General features: G+C 39.0%; 1 protein-coding gene across 1 annotated transcript in view; it reads left to right on the top strand.

The window, feature by feature from the left end:
- maml1 (mastermind-like transcriptional coactivator 1) overlaps positions 1 to 24490 on the top strand; it is a 30373-nt gene that overhangs the window by 1850 nt on the left and 4033 nt on the right. Inside the window, exons 2-4 of the mRNA XM_051657535.1 lie at positions 13656 to 15071; positions 20416 to 20601; positions 22351 to 22546. Of these exons, the coding sequence (XP_051513495.1) occupies positions 13656 to 15071; positions 20416 to 20601; positions 22351 to 22546 (1798 nt within the window). The remainder of the gene's footprint in view (positions 1 to 13655; positions 15072 to 20415; positions 20602 to 22350; positions 22547 to 24490) is intronic.

Below are 24490 nucleotides of genomic sequence, written 5' to 3'. Positions count from 1 at the left end.
GTTTCCACTGTGGGTTTGTTCTTATTTAGTGTGTGCATTACATGGCTTCACTTTTCAAATAATGAGTGTTTGCTCTCTTTATAGCATCCATCTGAAGATGTTTTGTCTTGTTTTCTTAACCCACTTTGATCTTGCCATGAAAATAGCCAGTGATGCTCACATGGCATTAAAGTAATAATAAATAAATAATTTCATAGCATCCTTCTTAACTCTATTAGAGTTTGACTAGACTCCCTCTAGAGTGCAAATTCTCATTTACAGTGGCCCCATGATGTATTTGCACTAAGTCACTTAACATGTATGAATGTCATTGCATTAAATATGAAAATATAAAACCAAGTGGAATTTGTTTAAAGATAACATGAGAACAGGTCAAACGTTAGTGGAACATGTCATAGTGAATGTGAGGATAAGACACCTGTGTGAACTTGAGGGGAACTGACATCATCATACATCCACTAAGAATTACAATGGCTTAAAAGTAGAAGACAACTAGCATCATTTGTTAGCAGATACCGTTTAGGTTTGATGTTTTGTGATCTAAAAATGTGGCTTAAGTGTCAAAATTCTTTGGTGGGCCACTGAAAATGTGGCTATCTTTTAATTAAGTGAGACCAGTATTTAACCACTAGTCTGGTTTTGCAAAACAAGGGCTTTGCGGCATCCTTCCCGTGCTGTTTTCTTTATAAAGATATTGCAGCGGAGCTACTGTTGACCGAAACAGTGGCTCTGAGAGCAATATATAATCTTGAAACCATTGCTAGCTTTACAGCTGATACTGTTACAGAAACTGATACTTTTTGAATGTGGTTCAAGCTGGGGGTAGGTGTTAAAGAAATTAGGTTGGTTGGGTTTTGGTTTAAAGGAATGTTCTGGGTTCAATACAAGTTAAGCTCAATCAACAGCATTTGTAGCATAATGTTGAATTTTGACTCATCCCTCCATTTCTTTAAAATAAGCACAAATCTGGGTTACAGTGAGGCACTTACAATGGAAGTGAATGGAGGGCCAATCCGTAAATGCTAAAATACTGTTTCAAAAGTATAGCCACAAGACATCAGCAATATGCATGTTAACATGATTTTAGTGTGATAAAATCGCTTACTAATCTTTTCTGACTAAAGTTATATCAACTTTTACAACTTCGTTGCCATGACCCCAGAATGCCATACACACTAAAAGTAATGCAAAAACAACAATTTAAACAACTTTACAGCTCAAATAAGTTTTAATAGAACAGTTAATGTAAGTGCTTTTATAAAATTGCAAGCTTCACATTTCTGCCTTTAAACTCTCCAAAATTTGGCCCCATTCACTTTCATTGTAAGTGCCTCACTGTAACCTTGATTTATCTATTTTTTTTAAATGAAGGATGAGATTTTTATTTTTTGATGACATCATTATTATGCTACAAATTCTGTCGATTGAGCTTAACTTGAATTGAACCCGGAATATTCCTTTAAGAAGTGTTTGCCTACAGATTTCCCTATTTGATTTGATTCCGATTCACAAGCTGATTTGCCTTGATTTGACTCTAATAATGGTACAGTTTGATTCGTTTGTGAATCAGTTGCGTATATTTCAGTTGCTTACATATGAAAGAAATTCTCTCTCATCAACAGCTGTAAATTATACAGGGAACCTTTTAACTTAGTACATTACGAAAATATTAATTAAAAAAAAATTAGCAAGAGGGCCCAAACCATGCAGTTTGATATAATAATCAACGCACAAAAAAAGCCCTCCTTCACATACTTGTGTAGATTGTCTCGGGCCTTAAAGAAATAGTTCACCCAAAAATGAAAATTCTCATCATTTACTCACCCTCATGCCATCCCAGATGTGTATGACTCTCTTTCTTCAGCTGAACACAAAATGAAGATTTTTAGAAGAATATCTCAGCTCTGTTGGTCCTCACAATGCAAGTGAATGGAGACCAGAACTCAGAAGGTCCAAAAATCACAAAGGCAAATCTTCATTTGTGTTTTGCAGAGTAAAGAAAGTCATACACATTGGGGATTGCATGAGGGTGAGTAAATGATGAGAGAATTTTCATTTTTGGGTGAACTTATCCTTTAAGGTTTATTGCTATCTAGTATCTACAAGCACAGTTTTCAAAGCTTGGCAGAAATTAATCAACGGTTGTTTAGTGAAGTTTATAGTGTGGTTGCTGGGCATAGTGGAGCCAAACAGACCATATTCTGGAGGAATGCGTTTTATTTACAACTAATTTGATTTGGTTAAAAAGAAACCGATATCAGTTAAATGTTTGAACCTTCTTTTTATTTTTTATGGTAATTTTATGTACTATCCTCCGTAAACTTGCTTCATACAAACATCTGTTCTTTCTTTAAAAACCACAACTGATACTTTAGTGACATTTTGGGTTGTGTCAGCAGGAGAATTGTACTCCCACAGTTCCACACTGTGTTCAGATTAGATTTTTTTTTGTCTGTCATTTTTGACCCTTTAGAGCTTTCACTGAGAGATACTGAGTAATGAAGGAATGTCATTACATGTTAAAATGATTAGCTTTAGTCATTTTGAAGCTGTGGCTAACTTGTCAAACCTCATAACTGACACACTCGGTGTTTTTCCGGCCCACACGAGGACAATGTAGGTTACAGGAACTGTTTTATGAAAGTAGATCTCAAACCACACGGAATGGAAATTGCTCATTTTTCTTTTAATTGTAAACGCTAGAGAAAAATGTTTATGATGAAGAATAGTCAGGCAGTACAGATGTTTTCCAGACTCAAAAAACATATCTATATCATACATTTGCCATCTACTGATTATTTTAAACAATAGGCCTGTTGTAACATAGATGTCTTTTTGTGGGAGAGTTCTATTGATTGGACAGTTACAGCATGCGACAAGCATGCACTCTGTTGAAATGTCTCATCACTCAATTTAACTCATTTGTCATCACTGTTCGACATTTTTAACTGTTCCCTGAAATGCTGACACTAAACACAGTATAAAAGTTTCTGCAACTCTACAAAGTGCATTAATATTTAATGCAGCAAACATTCTAGACTGCATTCTATTGCTTCGTAACCCAGGTTTTTTTGTTTTTGTTATTAACATTTTTATTGATTCCATACACAAAAACCAATAAACACAACATAAAATACGGAATCATATAAAATACAGAATCATATAAAATACAGAATCACATAACCCAGGGTTAAAAATATGTTAACTTAGAGTTAAGCATCGTGTGTGAGTCTTTTAAGTTAGTTTTAGTGTAGTACAACTTAACTGTTTTGTTGCAGCTGGCCGAGTAGGTTATGTTTTGCGTGTAGATCTGTCAAACTAGTTGAGTTTGTTTGGCATGAAGTCTGCAGTTTTAGCATAGGTCATGTCAGAGTTTGGCTTTAGGTGATTACAGCAGTAGTTTTGGTGTTGCCTTGCGGGCGTGATGCGTGTTTAGGATGACTCAGGGTTGTTCACATTCACCCCTCCCTCTGCTCGCCTACACCACTGACTCACTATTGTTCCCAGTGCACTCGGGACAGCTGCATGTTTCAAAATTTTCTACATGAGTGTTTGTGTGACACCACACTGTACCCACACCCTTAAACAGGAAGTGTTTGTACACTGTCCTACATGTACAGTTTGGTCAATGTTTATATGGTGTTTGTGAGTTTTAATGGATAAGGTAGCCTAAAATGAAAATCCTGTCATTTACTCTCCCTCATGTTGTTCTAAACCTGTATGACTTTCTTCTGTGAAACACAAAGATGTCAGACAGAATGTTCACACTGCTCTTTTCCATACAATGAATGTGAATGGGTACGGATGCTGTCAAGCTTCAAAAAGGACTAAAAAGCACCTTAAAATATGACTAATGCATGACATTCCAAGTCTTCTGAAGCTATATGATTGCTTTATGAAAAAAAACCTGAAATGTAAGTTATTTACTAAAAATCTACCTCTTTGCTGTAACTTTCAAATATAATTTGCATTTTTGCATACTCAAACATGCCATGAGGCGATCAGATACGAGACACAAGAATCAGTGGTGTCTGGCTTCATGACATCAAACCTGGTTCAGGGTTATTATAATTTTGTTTTTGTTTTCAGTTCGTTTTTGTTTCTAGTTACTTCCAAATAGGCTAATTTGTAGGTAGTTGTCCCTCTGTCCCACTTAACTAATACTGCCTGAAAACAATCTGGATTTTGTCAAAAGAGGGTCTTCAAAAGTTCTTTCCCGTATTGAGTATTTCTTCATTTTTTGCATTTGATTGAAGTAGGAGACATGCTAAGCTTTCTATAAAGGTATAATGTCGTGTTATGTGGCATTTGAATCATAATTAAAAATGGCAAGAAAAGTACAATTTCCAAAAGTGTCCCACTTTGCCCACATTAACCCTACTGTGTATAAAAAAAATAAAACAATTAAAGCATTTTAGTTAGTTTTTTCCAATCATTTCAGTTTTTGTTTTCATTTTAGTTTTCCGTAACGATAAAAACACTGAGCTGGTGTGACACGTCTTAATGAGGCATATTTGAATTAGTGCTGTCGAAGTAAACATGTTATTAACTCGTTAACGCAAATTTTGTTTAACGGCAAAAATTTTTTTTAACTCCGATAACGCATAATATGACCCTTTGAATAAACCGTAGTTTATGTAAAGCAATTCAATTCGCGCAAATGCCGCTAATGTCACATGCATTGTTGCTGGGAAAACAGATGGTGGGAGACATTATGCTGAGACATGCGCCAAGCATTTTATCAATGTAGCATAGCAGTAGAACATGCCCGCAAAGCACAGATAGCTCCTAAAATTGTAACATCATTGCAGCGGCAAGACAGCTGCCATTTGAACACCAACCTTGCACTGCGAGGCAAAAGTTGCACAGTGAAAGATCGTCTGTGTTCCGCAACTGCTACTGAGTCCTTGAATAACATATATAACGTGCAAGTAAGGGCAGCCGGTGGAGTTTCTGGTGCCCCCCTAGGGAGTTGGTGCCCTACGCAGATTGCATAATATGTGTATAGGGAGTGGCAGTACTGATTACCGGCTAATGGAAACCCTGCTGCCGTCTCCAAGGTTCTGTCACAGTGCCTCTGTTTGATAGTGCACTAGCCAATGCAGAAGTTGGAGACATTGCTGGAACCCTGCAGGTAAACTACACTGTCATTAACCCATTTAATCCCACTGGTTACAATTGTGACCGGGGTCTAGAAGGAGTTTTTATGTATTTTGCACAGAGTTGTCAGTTGTAAATGACAGTGCAGACTTTTTTGCATGTCTGTCAAAACTCCATAAAAAGAAGCAAATAAATCCTGTCATAATACACTTACAACTACCATATTTTGTACATAATTTGAATTGAGTTGTGCTGACTTCATTTTCTGTTTTTCAACTCTGGTGGGGTAGGTTTTATGTGAATGACTGAAAAATACATCTGGATGAAGCATATTTTGTCCACGAATTAATCGCGATTAACTACAAAAAAATTTAAGATTTTAAATATTTTAATCATTTGACAGCCCTAATTTGAATCTATACAAATGAGATTTTATGGCTTAAGGGATTTGCAGTGAATAACAACTTTTGAAGTTCATCCATTAAATTTGTAATATTTTGTGTAGGTTGCAGACTAATTGTTTTTTTGTTTGTTTTTTTCTTGGTTGCTTTTTTGTAGCTTGACAGCACTCGTCCCATTAAGGCTGGTAATTGATACAGATTTCCTGATTTGATTCTGATTCACACGCTTTCGATTAGTTGCCGATTTCAATTCGATATTGATTCATATGGATATATTTAGGTTACAACGTACATTTGATCTAAAATAAATTATTTCTCAGTTATTGCTGTTAATTCTAAAGGGACCTTCTAACCTTCTAGGTACAATTAAATGTTAATTTCAAATATGAATTTGAAATATATTTATATTTAAGCAATATCACGAGCAAGAGTGCGATATGGCCCTATATCAGCACTGCTGTGATTCGGCCGCAGGCACGAATACAATCACAGAATCTGCTGTTGCTGGTTCAAACCAAATGATATGTCCAAGCCTCTCAAAAACATAACTTCTGAACTACTAGTATCACAGCTTGGGCTGTTTCTAACATGTTATTGGAGAAACAAGGGTGTGTGGTGTGTGTGTGAGAGAGAGAGAGAGAGATGGAGCGTGTGCAATCACTTGTTGATGATGCTATAGTCTGTTAGTCAGCTTTCTGAAGATAATGTCATTTTGGTGAAATGCATCCTATTTTCTCAGTGGTAAAATAGCCATCCAACTCTCTATTTCACGGTAACCAGTGCGCAAAAGTCATTCACTATAGAAACTGCAATGTCCTCCACCATTTTGTCCTCTCCGATGTGGAAACTCGGTAAAAAGAGGTAAGTGCCTTGAGTTTGTGTAATTTATCAGTCAGTTGTGTCTCTCAGCTGTGATTAACCTTAATGCTGAAGTTGTTAGTTTAAAGCCGTTTAAAGCTATTTCCTAGCTTTTTTAGTGTAGTAGTAATAAGAGCGATCACATAAGTGCTGTTGAATATAAACACTGAGTGATGCTGACTCACTTCACGTCACCAACTGGCTCGTATTACACACAAAAATGGTCTTTTGCCTCCACCTGCTGTCTAAAATATGTAATGTCACAAAATTAAATGTAAAGAGACAAATCTCTTAACATATCTGCACTGCACTTAAACTTTAGTTTAGAATGGCACAAATACAAGCGGAGTGAAACACACAGTGACCATCAGTACTCATGGAACGTCTCTCGTCCAATCGGATCCAAGGACTGGAACTAACTGTTGTGTGGGTATATATATATATATATATATATATATATATATATATATATATATATATATATATGTGAAGTCATAAGTTTACATACACCTTAGCCAAATACATTTAGACTTGGTTTTTCACAATTCCTGACATTTAATCATAGAAAACATTGCTTGTCTTAGGTCAGTTAGGATCACTATTTTAAGAATGTGAAATGTCAAAATAATAGTAGAGAGAATTATTTATTTCAGCTTTTATTTCTTTCATCACATTCCCAGTGGGTCAGAAGTTTACATACACTTTGATAGTATTTGGTAGCATTGCCTTTAAATTGTTTAACTTGGATCAAAAATTTTGAGTAGCCTTCCACAAGCTTCTCACAATAAGTTGCTGTAATTTTGTCCCGTTCCTCCAGACAGAACTGTTGTAATTGAGTCAGGTTTTTGTAGACCTCCTTGCTCGCACATGCTTTTTCAGTTCTGCCCACAAATGTTCTATCAGATTGAGGTCAGGGCCTTGTTATGGCCACTCCAATACATTGACTTTGCTGTCCTTAAGCCAATTTGCCACAACTTTGGAGGTATGCTTGGGGTCATTGTCCATTTGGAAGACCCATTTGCAACCAAGCTTTAACTTCCTGGCTGATGTCTTGAGATGTTGCTTCAATATATCCACATAATCTTCCTTCCTCATGATGCCATCTATTTTGTGAAATGCACCAGTCCCTCCTGCAGCAAAGCACACCCACAACATGATGCTGCCACCCCCATGCTTCACAGTTGGGATGGTGTTCTTCAGCTTTCAAGCCTCACCCTTTCTCTTCTAAACATAACAATGATCATTATGGCCAAACAGTTAAATTTTTGTTTCATTAGACCAGAGAACATTTCTCCAAAAAGTAAGATCTTTGTCCCCATGTGCACTTGCAAACTGTAGTCTGGCTTTTTTATGGCAGTTTTGGAGCAGTGGATTCTTCATTGCTGAGCAGCCTTTCAGGTTATGTGGATTTAGGACTCGTTTTACTGTGGATATAGATACTTGTCTACCTCTTTCTTCCAGCATCTTCACAAGGTCCTTTGCTGTTGTTCTGGGATTGATTTGCACTTTTTGCACCAAACTACGTTCATCTCTAGGAGACAGAATGTGCCTCCTTCCTGAGCAGTATGATGACTGCGAGGTCCCATGGTGTTATACTTGCGTACTATTGTTTTTACAGATGAACGTAGTACCTTCAGGTGTTCGGAAATTGCTCCCAAGGATGAACCAGACTTGTGGAGATCCAGAATTTTTTTTTTTCCTGAGGTCTTGGCTGATTTATTTTGATTTTCACATGATGTCAAGCAAAGAGGCTCGGAGTTTGAAGGTAGGCCTTAAAATACATTCACAGGTACACCTACAGTTGACTCCAGTTAGCCAAGAAGCCTATCAGAAGCTAATTGCCTAAAGGCTTAACATCATTTTCTGGAATTTTCCAAGCTGCTTAAAGGCACATTTAACTTAGTGAATGTAAACTTCTGACCCACTGGAAATGTAATATAGTCCATTAAAAGTGAAGCAATCTGTCTGTAAACAATTGTTGGAAAAATTACTCATGTCATGCACAAAGTAGTTGACCTAAACGACTTGCTAAAACTATAGTTTGCTAATATGAAATCTGTGGAGTGGTTAAAAAATGAGTTTTAATGAGTTCAGCCTAAGTGTATTTAAACTTCTGACTTCAACTGAGTGTATTTTTTCACTTGGTTATACATCTGCGAGTGCAGTAAATACAAAATATACTTATATTCATGATCTATTCTCTAAAAGCAAGTCTAAATATATTATATGCTGCTTCTCAGGTGAATGTATCTTTTTTTTTTTTTTTAAGGATTTTTAGATATTTTAAAATATTTGTATTTTTAATATTATATTCAACATACTCAGATAACAATTTTTTATTCTGCAGTATAGCTGCTCAAGTAAATGTACATTGTTTTAAAGGAGTTTTAGATATTTATATTGGAAAACAATCCAAAACAAAAACAAATCAATATTTTGTTGCAGTTTATAATGGGGCAAAGACTACCCTCTCTCATCTTTCTGTTCACTTCAATCCATCTTTAACTCACAAAAAAAACAAACTCTCTCTTATTAATAAAGCTGCGTATTGCCCATTTTCTTCACAATAAGAAATGCACAGTGACACATATATAATGACACAATAAGTTGTGAGCCATCACGTTATAATCTAGCTGCAGCGAGTGTGTGCGTTTGAGGGACGAGTGTCCCCACGACAGAATGTGCATCAGCCGGGTGCAGTTTCAATCTCTCCCCCTTATATCGGGACACTTCGCGCAACTCAGAGGTGCTGACTGCACAGAGAAATGACAGTTTCAGTTTGTAGTTTGTAGAACTTTAATAAAGCTATAACGCATTAAATATATCTGCATTCAAGATGTAACGCCGGCGTGTTTCCTTTAAAGATGCTCGACATGCAAGTCCAGCTCCACTTATTCCACAACGAGAGTGCTTCTTTATTTACTTATTTTGTATTTTTGTGTAATTCCCTCATACTATGCGATCTACATCACCTGAAGCTGTTTGGAAACTTCAGAGTGCGTCTGTACTGTGTGCTGTGTTTTCTTCTTCTCCTCAGTCAGACGCGAACTGCAGTGCTGCCCTTGTGTGCAATCATTAGAGTTTCATATGATCTCATGTTGCATTAAATGAGATCAAACGACTATTTGACAACTAACGTTTTTGCGGCAATTTTTTATTATATGATTAACGTTGACTAATCGTTTCAGCCCTAGACTCAACATAACTCACTCTTCCCCATTCAGCACTTGGCCGACAACTGGCCTTTCTGAGCTACACGCCGATAGTACAGATAATGCCTGCATATTAACTAGTAATACCTCTCGTTTGACATAGTAGGTTAAACATGTAATCCATAATCTAAAGATTGTATTTGAAGCTAGATTTTTACTTTAAAAAAATGTGTGTGGTGCTTGACCACGCAAATGTTGACACCACGTTGTTAGGTTGTTAAATGTACACTAATTTAAAAATCATATGTTTGGAACACATTCCAAAAAACTCGAGAAAGGGGCAATTTAGGACTAATAACAATCTGATGCATTGAAATAACGGAATAGTTCGATTCCTGAAAGAATGATTCAAAGGAGCTGGTTCTTTTTAAGCTACAATGTGAAACATACAGTGCTTCCAGTATAAGCCGGTATAGAAGTAATCTTACACTGGTGCGTTATGAATGTCCAGCTATAATGAAATAAGAACTGTTGAAGTCTCACAAGCCTGAAGTACATCATTAAACTACATAACATAGTCTGAACTGTCGCTGGAACTGTTACTGTTATGTAATGTTACTTCGACCTGTGAGACTTTTAATCAAGCAGTGCATTTACTGACTGGTTGTTCATATGACAATGTGTAATTAAAGATGCATGAATTTTGTTGTAATAAGTGGGATGTTATAAAAACATAAATTAAATATGCCATCACAATACTTGTTGCTTTTAGATTTGTTTATTTAAAATACAGAGGATCAATTACTGGATTGTGAAAATTCTGCAAACACATTTTGCAAGAATTGGTTTAAATTTATTTCTGATTTGTTATATCTGCTATATCGAAGTCTGAAATGAGCTCATCCTTTGGTAACAGACAGCAGAGTGTAGTAAATAAAATAAGAATTGCATTTCTCATTTCTAAATAATTCTTATTAAAAAAGGTACTAAAAGAATTACTGGAATAGTCACTGGAACCGTTAAGGAGCTGGAATCGTTAAATTCCTTACGATTCCCATCCCTAATCGTATTATAAGGAGCCTCCAAAAATGGCTAATCCTTCAAGAGCAAGGATGGTTTCGAGGCTCACCAATTTGCCAACCTCAGGAAATAATCCAGCGTTTTTTTTTTTAATAATGTTCCCCAAGGACAAATTGGAAGGATTTTGGGCTCTTCGCTCTGCACAATATAGTTAATTTATTTATAATTTATTAAGGAATCCAGTCAAATCTCGGTGCATAAAGGGCAAGGCCAAAAACCACTTCTAAATGCATGTGTTCTCCTATCCCTCAGACGTCACTGCCTTAAAAACCATCTGTAATGGATATCATGACATAAACTTGGGAATACTTCAGTAAATCTTTGTCAGTCAACACCACTCGCTGCTGCATCCCCAGATGCAAGTTAAGGGTTTACAGTGCAAAGCAGAAGACATACATTAACACTGTCCAGAAGTGCTGCTGATTTTTCTGGGCTCGGTCTCATCTGAAATGGAAAGTAGACCAGTGGAACTGTGTTTTCTGGTCCAAATTTCAAATAGTTTTTATAAAACAAACAGCCAACGTGTTCTCCAGGTGGAGGAGGAAAAGGACCATCCAGTCTGTTATCAGCGTCAGGTCCCAAAAGCCAGTGTCTGTCATGATATGAGTGTCAGTGCCCATGGCATGGGTAACTTGCACATCTGTGAGGGCTCCATTAATGCAGAAAGATATGTAAAAATGTTGTAAAAAAGAGTTGCAATGCCAAACCACATACTGCTCGGATTACAAGTGCATGGCTGCGTAAGCAGAGAGTGCGGGTGCTAGATTGGCCTGCCTGCAGTCCTGACCTGTCTCCAGTTGAAAAAATGTTGCACATTATGAAGCATAAAATATGCACCATAATAAAATATGGCAACAAAGACCCCGTACAATTGCGCAGCTGAGACCTGCATAATGTATGAATGGGGGAAAATTCCGCTGACTAAACGTATAAATTTTGTCCCAAATGCTTAGTGTTATTCAGATAAATTATGTTAAATAGTAGTAAACACTAGACTGTCCCAACTTTTTTGGAGCCTGTTGCAATCATCTGTTTTGAAATGAGTGTGTGTGTGTGTGTGTGTGTGTGTGTGTGTGTGTGTGTAAGTATATATATATATATATATATATATATATATATATATATATATATATATATATATATATATATATATATATATTTTATATTCACAAGTTAAAACTTAAAAAAAGTGTTCATGTAGTGTGTTATTTGTAGTGCCAGTATAGCACAGGCTGTTTTTATTAGAATTTTCCATACTGTCCCAACTTTTTTGGTTTTCGGTTAGGGTGTATGATCAATAAAATATGCATTCTTGTTGACTGTATAACATCATTGACAGCTAAACAGTTCGCTTTTGGCAGCACTCTGTGGACATTTCACCTAGAAACTGGAGCTCACACGTCCCCATACATTCAACAACATGTTTCAGCTAAAACGTTTTTATTTTGGTAAGCTCAGACTGATTTTAGCTGAAGAACTTTGAACCTAATGTCGCCAAATTCATTGAGATAAATCTGAAATGTAAGTGTAGGATTCTTTTGTTTTTTGCCAAAAAAAATTTGTAAGCGATTGCTTAAAGTAATGGCACACTTCTGCTCAACAAACAGCACAGATTGAGCTGCTATTTATGGCCACAGCGCAAATGTAGCATGAGACTTAAACACTTAGAGTTAGTAATACTTCTTTAGCAAACACCACTCATAAATGAACAGCTGGTTTGTATTGCTCCAACAGATTTTTGGCTGTTTTCAAACAGTAATGGACTAATTACCGGCTGCCTTTAAAGACTTTGCCCTTAGGTTTGTGAAGTAGCTTTAACCACAAAGCACTGATGGATTGCCAACTGTAGCAACTCAAGTCTTTGCTCTAATATTGATCACTGCGCTTAAACGATGCTTTCTGCCTCTGGGCCAAAACTGCAGCTTCCCTCCCATTTTGTCGGGGGTTATCCATTCAAGCAGATCTTGAACTGTGCAAGGGCAGGAATTCGGCACACTCCCGCACCCCTCCGTAGGCCGAGTGCTGGCTCTTTTGTTGTGGGATACACGTTCATACACATGGTAATTAGACTCATGTGGCTGAGGCCTGCGGTGGAGGTGCTGCCATGCGGGGGAGGCATGGAGATGGAGGGAAAGTAAGAGATTAAGAGACACATGGCAGCAGAAAATTACTTTGGGAAGAGTTTTAGCATGTTAAAAAGGACCTGTTGTGGGTGTGCCACTCGTGCAAGGCCGTCTCAGAAAAGTGAGAAAAGCGCCTGTTGTCGATACATCGAGACCAGTTTTTCAGGTTCAGAAAACTGCAGTAACTCACTGCTGTTGCAAACTGCAAATCCTTTTTATTTCCAAGTTTCTCAGTTTAACTGGAAGTTTAGGAAGATAACTTAAATGGATAGTTCAGTGGAACGCAAAAGGAGATGTTGGACAGAATGACAGCCTCCATAACCATTCACTTTCACTGGATGGATAAAAAGATGCAATGAAAGTGAATGGTGACTGAGGCTGTCACTCTACCTAACATTTCCTTTCGTGTCCCATGAAAGAGAATCAGTCATATGGGTTTGAACAACATGAGAATACTAAATGATGACAGTTTTCATTTTGGGGTAACTTTCTCTTTATTAACTTGCAATACATTGTCAAACAGGGGCCTTCTGTTTTAAAAGCATGATTAATTCCTGACAGTCTGCTTCTGAAGTGAATTGTTGTAAAACAAGATTTTACAATACAAAAAATTATTTGAATAAAATGAAATGGGACCTGTGTAGGTCCATATAGTTTGTGAAGATTGACAAATGTTACTTTTCCTAGGTCTTGGTTTCTTGAACAGAGAATGTGAACAGAGATGTGTCTGCTGCCTTTTCTTTAGACAAAATATAAATGCTGGGTGTCCTTTCCTGACCTGACCAAAAGTGGCAAAAATCCCCAAACAAATTTTATCAATGAATTCAAACTTTAATTTACATTGAACACCCATGTAGCAAAATACAAGTGAGAAATCACGTGATGCACTGCTCTTTAAATGATTTGCTTAATTGCTCATTTGATTTGTTTTATCTGTGCAGCTACAGGAGACTGTGAAGAGGAAGCTGGAGAATGCAGGTTCTCCTCTGGGCCGTGACCAGGTCAACGGTTTCAGCGATGGCTACACACCTTCTAAAAAGGCCTGTGTGGAGGACACACTCTCTGGTCTTAACGGGGTCTCAAATGGCACTGTGCCTCCTCTCTCACCCTTGGACACCAAACATAACGTGATAACAGACTCCATGGTGCCCAATGGAAACCACAGAGCACCTGGCTCAGAGCACAGTGGCACTGGTATAACCGATAATGGTGCCACACGTGGTTCGGAGTGCGACTTTCGTCTGAAAGAAATGAAGCAGGAGCCGGTGGACGATATCTTGCCCTGCATACTACCTACTGGAGGTTCAAACGGCAACAACAGCTTGTTCCCTGACCTCAACCTCAACGATCAGGACTGGAGTGAGATCATGGAGGAGTTCAACCGCTCCGTACCTTACGAGGACATTCAGGAGCTCTTCAGCGATGGCTTTGGTGATCGCAAAGACCCTGATCTCCCATCTGGGGGTGCTGCTCAGAGCTTGATGCCTCCAGATCTGGCCAGCATAAAGACAGAGTTTTCCCCCGCCACTGTCACGTCTGCCTTCGATCAGGACTCTTGCACTGGTTCGCCTCAGGTGAGACCCACCTCATCCGGGCCTCCGCTACACACAAACTCCCCTGTTACTGCTCCGGCAACCGCTACAGCCTCCTCACCAGTGCTTCCGGTGCCACAACTTCCACAACAGTCCCCCATTCAGTCCTCCAGACCACTCCAGAATCACCTGCTGCCAGGTCCACCCAAAGACCTGTCACCTGCACAACAGCTGCAACAGTTAGCGGCACAACAGCAGCGAGCGCAAATACTTCAGAGCCAACAGCAGCACGTGGTTCCAAAACAACCACAGCAAAAACCACAGCAACATCAAGCGGTAAAATTCCACCAGCAACCCAACCACCCCTCATCCTGGCCCCAAAACGCACCCACCCAAAGTCAGCTGGGTGGAACATTTGGCCTCGAGAAGCCCACAAGTCCTTCCTTGTACCCTCAAGACTTTCCCAACCCCAAGACCCTGCTCATGTCAGGCCAGCAGCCCAACAAGGGCTCTCCCAAAGCGGGCACCCCAGCTGGGTACATGCAGTCCGGTGGCCACGGCAACATGTTAAGCCACCCGGCAGCTCCTTCGGGACCACTCAGCCACCCAGCCAACCCAGGGGCTCAGGCAGCCATGTTGGACTACAGTAACACTAAACCCTTGTCCCACTATGAGGCCGGAATGCCAGGAGCCCCCAGGGGCCCGCCCAACACACAGAACCAGAACAAGCAGAATCAAGCGATCGTGAATCTGATGCAACATCAGTTGCAGAAGCAGAGGTCAACAGGCATGAACTTCAGACCAGCACACCTCCAGCATGCTCAGGTAAGACCACCTTTCTACTGCACATCCAACATATGCTGATAGAGTGCATCCGGAAAGTATTCACAGCGCTTCACTTTTTCCACATTTGGTTATGTTACAGCCTTATTCCAAAATGGATTAAATTCATTATTTTCCTCAAAATTCTACAAACAATACCCCATAATGACAATGTGAAAGAAGTTTTTGAAATCTTATTTATTAAAAATAAAAAAAATAAAAAATCACATGTACATAAGTATTTACAGCCTTTGCTCAATACTTTGTTGAAGCACCTTTGGCATCAATTACAGCCTCAAGTCTTTTTGAGTATGATGCTACAAGCTTGGCTCACCTATTTTTGGGCAGTTTCTCCCATTCTTCTTTGCAGGACCTCTCAAGCTCCATCAGGTTGGATGGGGAGCGTCGGTGCACAGCCATTTTCAGATCTCTCCAGAGATGTTCAATCGGGTTCAAGTCTGGGCTCTGGCTGGGCCACTCAAGGACATTCACAGAGTTGTCCCGTAGCCACTCCTTTATTATCTTGGCTGTGTGCTTAGGGTCATTGTCCTGCTGGAAGATGAACCTTCGCCCCAGTCTGAGGTCCAGAGCGCTCTGGAGCAGGTTTTCATCAAGGATGTCTCTGTACATTGCTGCATTCATCTTTCCCTGGATCCTGACTAGTCTCCCAGTTCCTGCCGCTGAAAAACATCCCCACAGCACGATGCTGCCACCACCATGCTTCGCTGTAGGGATGGTATTGGCCAGGTGAGGAGTGGTGCCTGGTTTCCTCCAGACGCGACGCTTGCCATTCAGGCCAAAGAGTTCAATCTTTGTTTCATCAGACCAGAGAATTTTGTTTCTCATGGTCTGAGAGTCCTTCAGGTGAGTTTTGGCAAACTCCAGGTGGGCTGTCATGTGCCTTTTACTGAGGAGTGGCTTCCGTCTGGCCACTTTACCATACAGGCCTGATCGCTCAGTTTGGCCAGGTGGCCAGCTCTAGGAAGAGTCCTGGTGGTTCCAAACTTCTTCCATTTACGGATGATGAAGGCCACTGTGCTCATTGGTACCTTCAGTGCTGCAGAAATTTTTCTGTACCCTTCCCCAGATCTGTGTCTCAATATAGTCCTGTCTCGGAGGTCTACAGACAATTCCTTGGACTTCATGGCTTGGATTGTGCTCTGACATGCACTGTTAACTGTGGGACCTTATATAGACAGGTGTGTGCCTTTCCAAATCATGTCCAATCAACTGAATTTACCACAGGTGGACTCCAATCAAGTTGTAGAAACATCTCAAGGATGATCAGTGGAAACAGGATGCACCTGAGCTCAATTTTGAGTGTCTTGGCAAACGCTGTGAATACTTATATACATGTGATTTTTTTTTTTTTTTTTTCGTTTTTTATTTTTAATAAATTTGCAAAGATTTCAAACAAACTTCTTTCACGTTGTCATTATGGGGTATTGTTTGTAGAATTTTGAGGAAAATAATGAATTTAATCCATTTTTGAATAAGGCTGTAACATAACAAAATGTGGAAAAAGTGAAGCGCTATGAATACTTTCCGGATGCACTGTAAGTAGTGGTTGTCTGAAACAGGTTTTCTAATGTCTGATGCTGGTATCTAGAGATGTGCTATAGGCCTATATACATATTGAATGTCAGCTATAAACAAATGCTGCTAAAGCTTTTCTCGGAACAAACTTAAATTGCCTGAATTTCAAAGTTATTTGTAGTAGATATTTGAAGTCCGTTTCCTCACAAACCTCAGTGCTTAAGGGGGGCAATAGAGTTACCTTCAAATGTCTGTGTCGTTAAACCTTATGTATTATTATTATTATTATTATTATTATGGTAGCTTGCTATAAACATGCCAACAGTTTAATTAACTTTAATTTGTGGGGCCTGAGTAGCTCAGCAAGTATTGACGCTGACTACCACCCCTGGAGTCGCAAGTTCGAATCCAGGGTGTGCTGAGTGACTCCAGCCAGGTCTCCTAAGCAACCACATTGGCCTGGTTGCTAGGGAGGGAAGAGTCACATGGGGTAACCTCCTCGTGGTCACGATTAGTGGTTCTCGCTCTTAATGGGGCGCGTGGTAAGTTGTGCATGGATGGCGGAGAGTAGCGTGAGCCTCCACATGCTGTGAGTCTCCGTGGTGTCATGCACAACAAGCCACATGATAAGATGCATGGATTGACTGTCTCAGAAGTGAAGGCAACTGAGACTTGTCCTCCGCCACCCGGATTGAGGTGAGTAACCGCACCACCATGACGACCTATGAAGTAGTGGGAATTGGGCATTCCAAATTGGGGAGAAAAGGGGACTAAAAAAAGAAAGAAAAGAAACCAGGTGTCTCGAGACACATTTTAAAGTTCTTTTTAACTTGACACACCATCAAAAAAACAGTGCTCCTGCACGAGACACTGAATAAACAAAAGCAAAGCAAAACAAAGACGTTTGTCTAGTGCATTCACATAGAAAAACAAATGGTAAGTGTGGTGAGTTGTGCGTGGATGCCGCAGAAAACAGTGTGAAGCCTCCACACGCGCTATATCTCCGCGGAAACATGCACAACAAGCCACGTGATAAGATGCGCAGGTTGACTGTCTCAGACGCGGAGGCAATTGAGATTCGTCCTCCGCCACCAGGATTGAGGCGAGTTACAACGCCACCACGAGGACTTAGAGAGCATTGGGAATTGGGCATTCCAAATTGGGGAGAAAATAAATTGTAAAAAAAACACTGGTATATCACTGTTATTATGAAGTTTGAGTCTGTGGTAGTATATACTGTGGCACCAAGTGTAACACCATGTTAACACAGAACTGCCTATTGAAGACCCATTGTCTCCCCCCCCTTATTTTACTTTTGACTTTAAAATTTGAGAATATGGACTGACTAAATCTTTATTTTTTATTTTATTCACTTCAGTTTAACAGCCTGGAATGTTTTTTTAATATAATACGGTGCTGTATGGTTATAAGTATTCAATGCGCCCTCTTGTGGACTAAGGTAATAACGTCAATTAAAAAATATCAGCTGACTTTAAAATTCGAATTTAATTTGAATTTAGAAATGTTTTAAAGTACAAATTTGAATTTAGTTTCTCTGCCCAATTGACAGCCCTAGTACACCTCTGGGATGGCATAAGGGTTAGTAAATGATGAGAGAATTTTCATTTTTGGGTGAACTGTCCCTTTAAGTGTCCAAAAAACTTTTGGTCCATTGTACATGCTATGAAACCAGGAGATGCTGTCACTAGTGGAATTGTGACACTAAACTTGAAATTATGTATTGTCTACTTTCACATTCTTCAGGGAAGGAATTGTTTCAGGAAACGGGTTAAAGATCTTTTCTGTACACAGAAGTTTTGAAAATTCTTGGTCTGTGTATTTTTATTTAATGCTTGTGTGTTCTTAGGCTTGATACTGCAGCCAAAAAGATATTTCAGTATTTTTCGGCCTTTTGACGATGTTCAATATTTGAATATTATGCTCTAAAGTAGTTTAAGTTTTTTGTTTTTCATCAGATGAACGATAATCATATTTTGGACAGCCATTGTTGTACATTAAATGAACACAAGGAAGCATGTTTAATATTTTTTGTTTATATGCACCATAATAACAGTACATACTAATACTCAGTAACATTTACAATCATACATTTTAGTGATACATTTTAAGCATTTAATTAAATAACATCAATTAAATGTTGAATCAGAGTTTGGACCTGATTCATTGAAACAGAAAGTTTGATTTAACTTATTCACAAAAGTATCCAACTCTGCTGTTTTTGCTACTGAGGTTAAAATCAGAAATGCTTTTTAAAGGTCTTCCTTCATACTTGAGGGCGTGACACATGGAACAGGCACTAATGTCCAATAAAAGCCCATTAAAATGATTAGATTTGCAGTGTTGTTCTGCACAATGTTAATCTGCAACAAAATATTGAATATATCATAAATGTACAATATACTGTCCAGCACTTGTGTGTTGTCTGTAGTGTTTTTGTCTGTGTGTATGTGTGTGTCTGGCAATCGGCCTCCTGCGCCCCGGGGTTGAACAGTTTGTCTGGGTCAGGCAGCTGGTTGCTAAGGAGCAGAAAGCAGGCAGCCATACACACACACACACACACACACACTGCGGTGGGGGCTGGGATGGGCTGAGAGAGAGGAGTCAACAGAGAAAAGGAGAGACGATGGGACGACAAAGCCGTCTTTCATGCGTGCTACTTGCCCGGCCCTGGCTGTCATCCTACACTGAGTATTTTCGGATCAGCCCCCTCCCCCCCAATCGTTCGTTCTTTTTAAATATAGGCATTTAGCCCGTTTGAGTTTTACTTTCTCCCAAGATATCAACTTTATACTCCTCGCTCTGTTAATCCACCTTGGATACATTATCATTAGCTCCCTCACGTTAAGTGTGTTTTTCATTCGCTCAGAATCCAGATGAACACTCGCTTTCAGATAACACTGGTCTGTCTGGTGGCTGACCTCGAAATACCTCCGCTCTTAGTGTGTGTGAGCGTGAAGCGAAAATTGAAGCGAGAGCATGCAAGTGTGTACCCTTGTGTTTATTGTGAAAGGGAGGCAACCAGTGCTGGCATCTTTAATTTCTGCAGTCCAGCTATGAAGTGCTGAGGATGGTTTTTGTCTCACAGTCTGGCCGGATCAGAGAGGAAATTACTTTTCATCCACTTTGAATTTTGAATTACAATGCCAGTTTCAAAGCAGCACAGTTTGAAACATTTAACTGCTGTAGATTGCGTTTAATTATGCTTCTAGGAGGTTCAAAGAATGAAAATGACTTCTGAAGTGCTTTTGATGTAGGCCTAAATGTAATTGTGAATTAACTAGTCTGCACAAGTTTTGATTTTAAGATGATTAAATATTTGGTTAAATTTGTTAATATTAAAAGTGAATCTGTTCCAGTGGATTCCTTTGTTTAAATGTTTCTTCTAAAGTTCTCTCTTACTCTGCAAACATTCATGGCTACTTTTTCCCTATCAAAGTAAAGGCGGATGCTGATATCTGGAAAGCAGGATGGGCTTATGATCAATGTATTGTATATAGATGTAATACAATTTATTTATAGTGTAAGAAACAATCAAAAAAATCAATGAAAAGGTTTGTTGCTCAATTTACTAAAACCATTCGAAAACAAAGTGTGCATTATCCACTGACAAAGCTGTCAATAGATATTGGAACTGTTGCACTTCTGGTAATTAGATTGTAGCATGCTTATCTTGATTAATCGGTCTGGCAGAAAAAGGAGTCTATCACTACAAAGCAAAAAATGTTTTTTTCTGTTGTAGTTTGAAGCACTGATTAAAATCAGCTTTAAATTTCTCCCTCTCTCTCTGCAGGAGTCAGCATCATACTCCACCGCCTCCCATGTTCCCGGTCCTGGTAACACCATGACGCCGCAGCCGAGCGGCAACAGCATCCCAGGTAACCATGGTAACGCAGCTTACATGAAGCAGCAGCAGCAGATGCAGATGATGAACCAGCAGCAGAAACAGTTCCTCCAGAGACAGATGATGGCTGAACAGGTGCAGTTCTCACTACTCTATTATTGTAGGAATAAAGCTGGAAAACTTGGTGGATTTTAGAATCGATGAGCCACGAGCAGTAATTTTACCACGTTAAAGGTAACGTGTAATTTCTGCTAATGTTTTGATAGTGCCACATTGTATACTCTTGTCAGGGAAATCAACCTACAAATGGGTTACTTAAAGGTATAGTTCACCCAAAAATGAAAATTCTCATCATTTACTCACCCTCAGGCCATCCCCAATGTGTATGACTTTTTTTCTTGTGCAGAGTATCTCAGCTAAGTTGGTCCATATAATGGTAGACAGAGCTTTGAAGCTCAAAAAAAGCATGTAAAGGCAGCATAAAAGTACTCCATAACAATCCAGTGGTTAAATCCATATCTTCAGAAGCGATATAAGTGTGGGTAAAAAAACAGGTCAATATTTCAATCCTTTTTTACTATAAATCTCCACTTTCACTTCCACATTCTTTTCTTTAGTTTTTTTAGTGATTCGCATTCTTCGTGCATATCGCCACCTACTGGTCGGGGTTGATCAAAGGTGCCGATTTATAGTAAAAAAGGACTTAAATATTGCTCTGTTTGTCACCCACACGTATCGTATTACTTCTAAAGACATGGATTTAACCACTAGACTCTTATACATTACTTTTATGCTGCCTTTATATGCTTTTTGGGTCTGTCAAAGATTTGGTCACCATTCACTTGTGTTGGATGGACCTACAGAGCTGAGGTATTCTTCTAAAAATATTTTTTAGTGTTTGAAGGAATGCTTAACCATGATAAAATCACTAGATCACATTTTGTGGCTAATTGCTAAATGCAGGCAACATCAATGTGATTAAAAAAAACACCAATATTCAATAACAATTTAAGTAAAAAGTTAATTAGCCTAATGATTTTGTGCCATGCATTAATATAGAATTTAAAGCTCAAAAATACAAGTTAAGCTCAATTGAAAGCATTTGTGGCATAAGTTTGATTACCACAAAAATTAATTTCGACTCGTCCGTCCTTTTCTTTAAAAAAAGCATAAATCGAGATCACAGTGAGACACTTACAATGGAAGTGAACGCCAATTCTTGAACGATAATATACTCACTGTTTCAAAAGTATAACCACAAGGCCGATAGCCAATTTTACAACTTCGTTACCATGATGATGTAATGTCAACGGACCCTAAAGTGACTGTAAAAATTACAATTTAAACAACTTTACAGCTCAAATAATACATGAATTTTAACAGAAGAATTAATGTATGTTTTTATAAAATGATAAGCTTTACATTTCTCTGTTTAACCCCCCCCCCCCCCCCCAAAAAAAATTGGTCCCATTCACTTCCATTGTAAGTGCAACCTTGATTTTTGCATTTTTAAAGAAAAGGACGGACGAAATTAATTTTTGTGGTTATCAACATTATGCCACAAAGGCTTTCGATTGAGCTCAACTTGAATTGAATCCGGAACATTTCTTTAACTCCTGTGTGTGGTCACAGGTGTGCATATAACAATTGCTTCAAAAGTGGCTCATCTGTTCAGAGTTTGCAATCAAAACTATCAGTTTTATAAATCCTAGTTTGTATCTGTTGTATTCCTTTGGGTTTGTAATGCTAATGTTTATTCAGTTCTCTAAGTGTTCCTGCATTCTTCTGCAGCCCCTCTGGGGGGGCGCCGGTCTCATGAGATTACTTGAACCTTTAGCATCTGTGTGTCCTTCCTCTCCTTGAATGTATGTATGTTTGTTGCAGGAGAAACAGCGGCAGCAGCAAGAACAGCAGTTACAGAGACACCTGACCCGTCCCCCGCCCCAGTACCAGGACCAACAAAGCCAGCAGGCCCAGCCGAATCCATTCCAGCAACAGCAGCAGGTCTCCCAGTTCACAGGTGCAGCTCCCTGCTTGGCTCAGCAGCACCCCTCCGGCTTTACAGAACACAACATCTCTGGTATGTAATTTCTTTTATAGGCCCTTATTGGCCACATATGTTATCATGTACAGTCAGTCAGTCGGTCATTATTGCCAAATGAGCCCTGACAGGACTTGCATCATCCTGAGGGTGTTTCTTGTGATAATGACTGGCTGAGTGTGCATTATCTTGCTTAATACACAGCTACGTACCAAAAAAAAAGAGCATTGATTTGAGTTTATTTTATAATGTGAGAAGAGAGCGATTTGTGGATTGCTACGGGAGATACGAAAGTAACCTAGTGTAGCAGATGGGTCAGTCAACTATACAGTTTAGCTGTCATTGTACAAAAATAGTTTACTGCAGATTGCTGTGATTGACCGAAATCAAGTATTTACCCAAAGAAGTTCACCCAAACTGTGAATTCTGTCATCGTTTACTGATCAACACAAAAGAGAAATGTTAGATGAAATTAATAAACATGAATGGTGACTGACTAGGATACAGCTTTACGCATTAGCATTTAAACTTCAAGTGTGATGTGATGAGGTTGACCACCTTTGGAGTTTTGAGTGATCAAATGCATTGTACCCCATTTACATCTGCGTTTAGAGCTTTCTGGTTGTGATTGGGTCACTCAGCATGGATGTTAATACCAGGTGTAAATGGCCTCTCTCTTTCTACTCATCAGAGAACTTCTGTTTGACATGACTGGCCTGGCTGTTTATTTCAACAAGTAACAAACAAGTCCTCCTGATTTGCACAGTGTGTTTATCGGTGGACTCATCTGAATGGCAAACTTACAGTATGGTTAGAGAGTGGGTGGCTGTGGTTGTGAAGGCATTAGAGTCCACTTCTAATGCCTGTATTTACATTTTGTTTCTTTTCCATTAAAAAATAAATTGACCATTGTCTCTTTCGAACTTGTAATTCGAATTTTAGAATTGTATTATTGCCAGTGTTACTTGCTGTGCTTTCTTGTTCTGTATATTCTTGAGCAAAATCATAGAGGTGAATTAATATACAGTAGTGGCCAAAAATATTGGCACCCTTGGTAAATATGAGCAGTGAACCATTTTTGTGTTGATTTTGATGTTTGTTTTGGACCATTGTCCTGCTGGAAGATCCAACCAGGGCCCATTGTAAGCTTTCTGGCAGAGGCAGTCAGGTTTTGATTTTTTATCTGTTGGTATTTAATAGAGTCCATGATGCCATGTATCTGAACAAGATGTCCAGGACCTCTGGCAGAAAAATAGCCCCACAAAATTAAAGATCCAGCACCACATTTAACCATGGGCATTGGGTACTTCGTCTCTGTGTGCGCCAAACCCATCTCTGGTGTTTGCTGCCAAAAAGCTCTCTTTTTTTCATCTGACCATAGAACCCTGTCGCATTTGAAGTTCCAGTAGTGTCTGGCAAACTGAAGACGCTTGAGTTTGTTGTTGGATGAGAGCAGAGGCTTTTTTTCTTGAAACCCTTTCAAACAACTTGTGGTGATTTAGATGATGTCTGATATTTATTTATTTATTTTTAGATTTTCTGACCCCAAGACCCAACTAATTCTAATTCAATAAAGCAATTCTCCAGCTGTGATCCTTGGAGATCCTTTGTCCACTTGAACCATCCTCCTCACTGTGCGTGGAGACAATCTAGACACGTCCTTTTCCAGGCCGATTCTTAAGATCTCCATTTGATTGGAATTTGTTAATTTGTTAAATGGGCATTTTCAATGCTTTGGCTATTTTCTTATAGCCACTTCCCATTTTGTGAAGCTCAACAACCTTTTGCCGCACATCAGAGCTATATTCTTTAGTGTAACCCACTGTGATTTGATGATTAAGGGAATTTGGCCTGTGTGTTACCTCATATTTATACCCCTGTGAAACAGGAAATCATGGCTGAACAATTTCATTTTCCTAGTCACCCAGGTGCATTAAAAAAATGTAAAATATGAAGGGGAATATACTTCAGATATATTTTACT

This window comes from Myxocyprinus asiaticus, chromosome 27 (assembly GCF_019703515.2).
Source record: "Myxocyprinus asiaticus isolate MX2 ecotype Aquarium Trade chromosome 27, UBuf_Myxa_2, whole genome shotgun sequence".
Lineage (NCBI taxonomy): Eukaryota > Metazoa > Chordata > Actinopteri > Cypriniformes > Catostomidae > Myxocyprinus > Myxocyprinus asiaticus.
The sequence above is the reverse complement of the archived record's forward strand: the minus strand, read 5'-3'. Positions and strand labels throughout refer to the sequence as shown.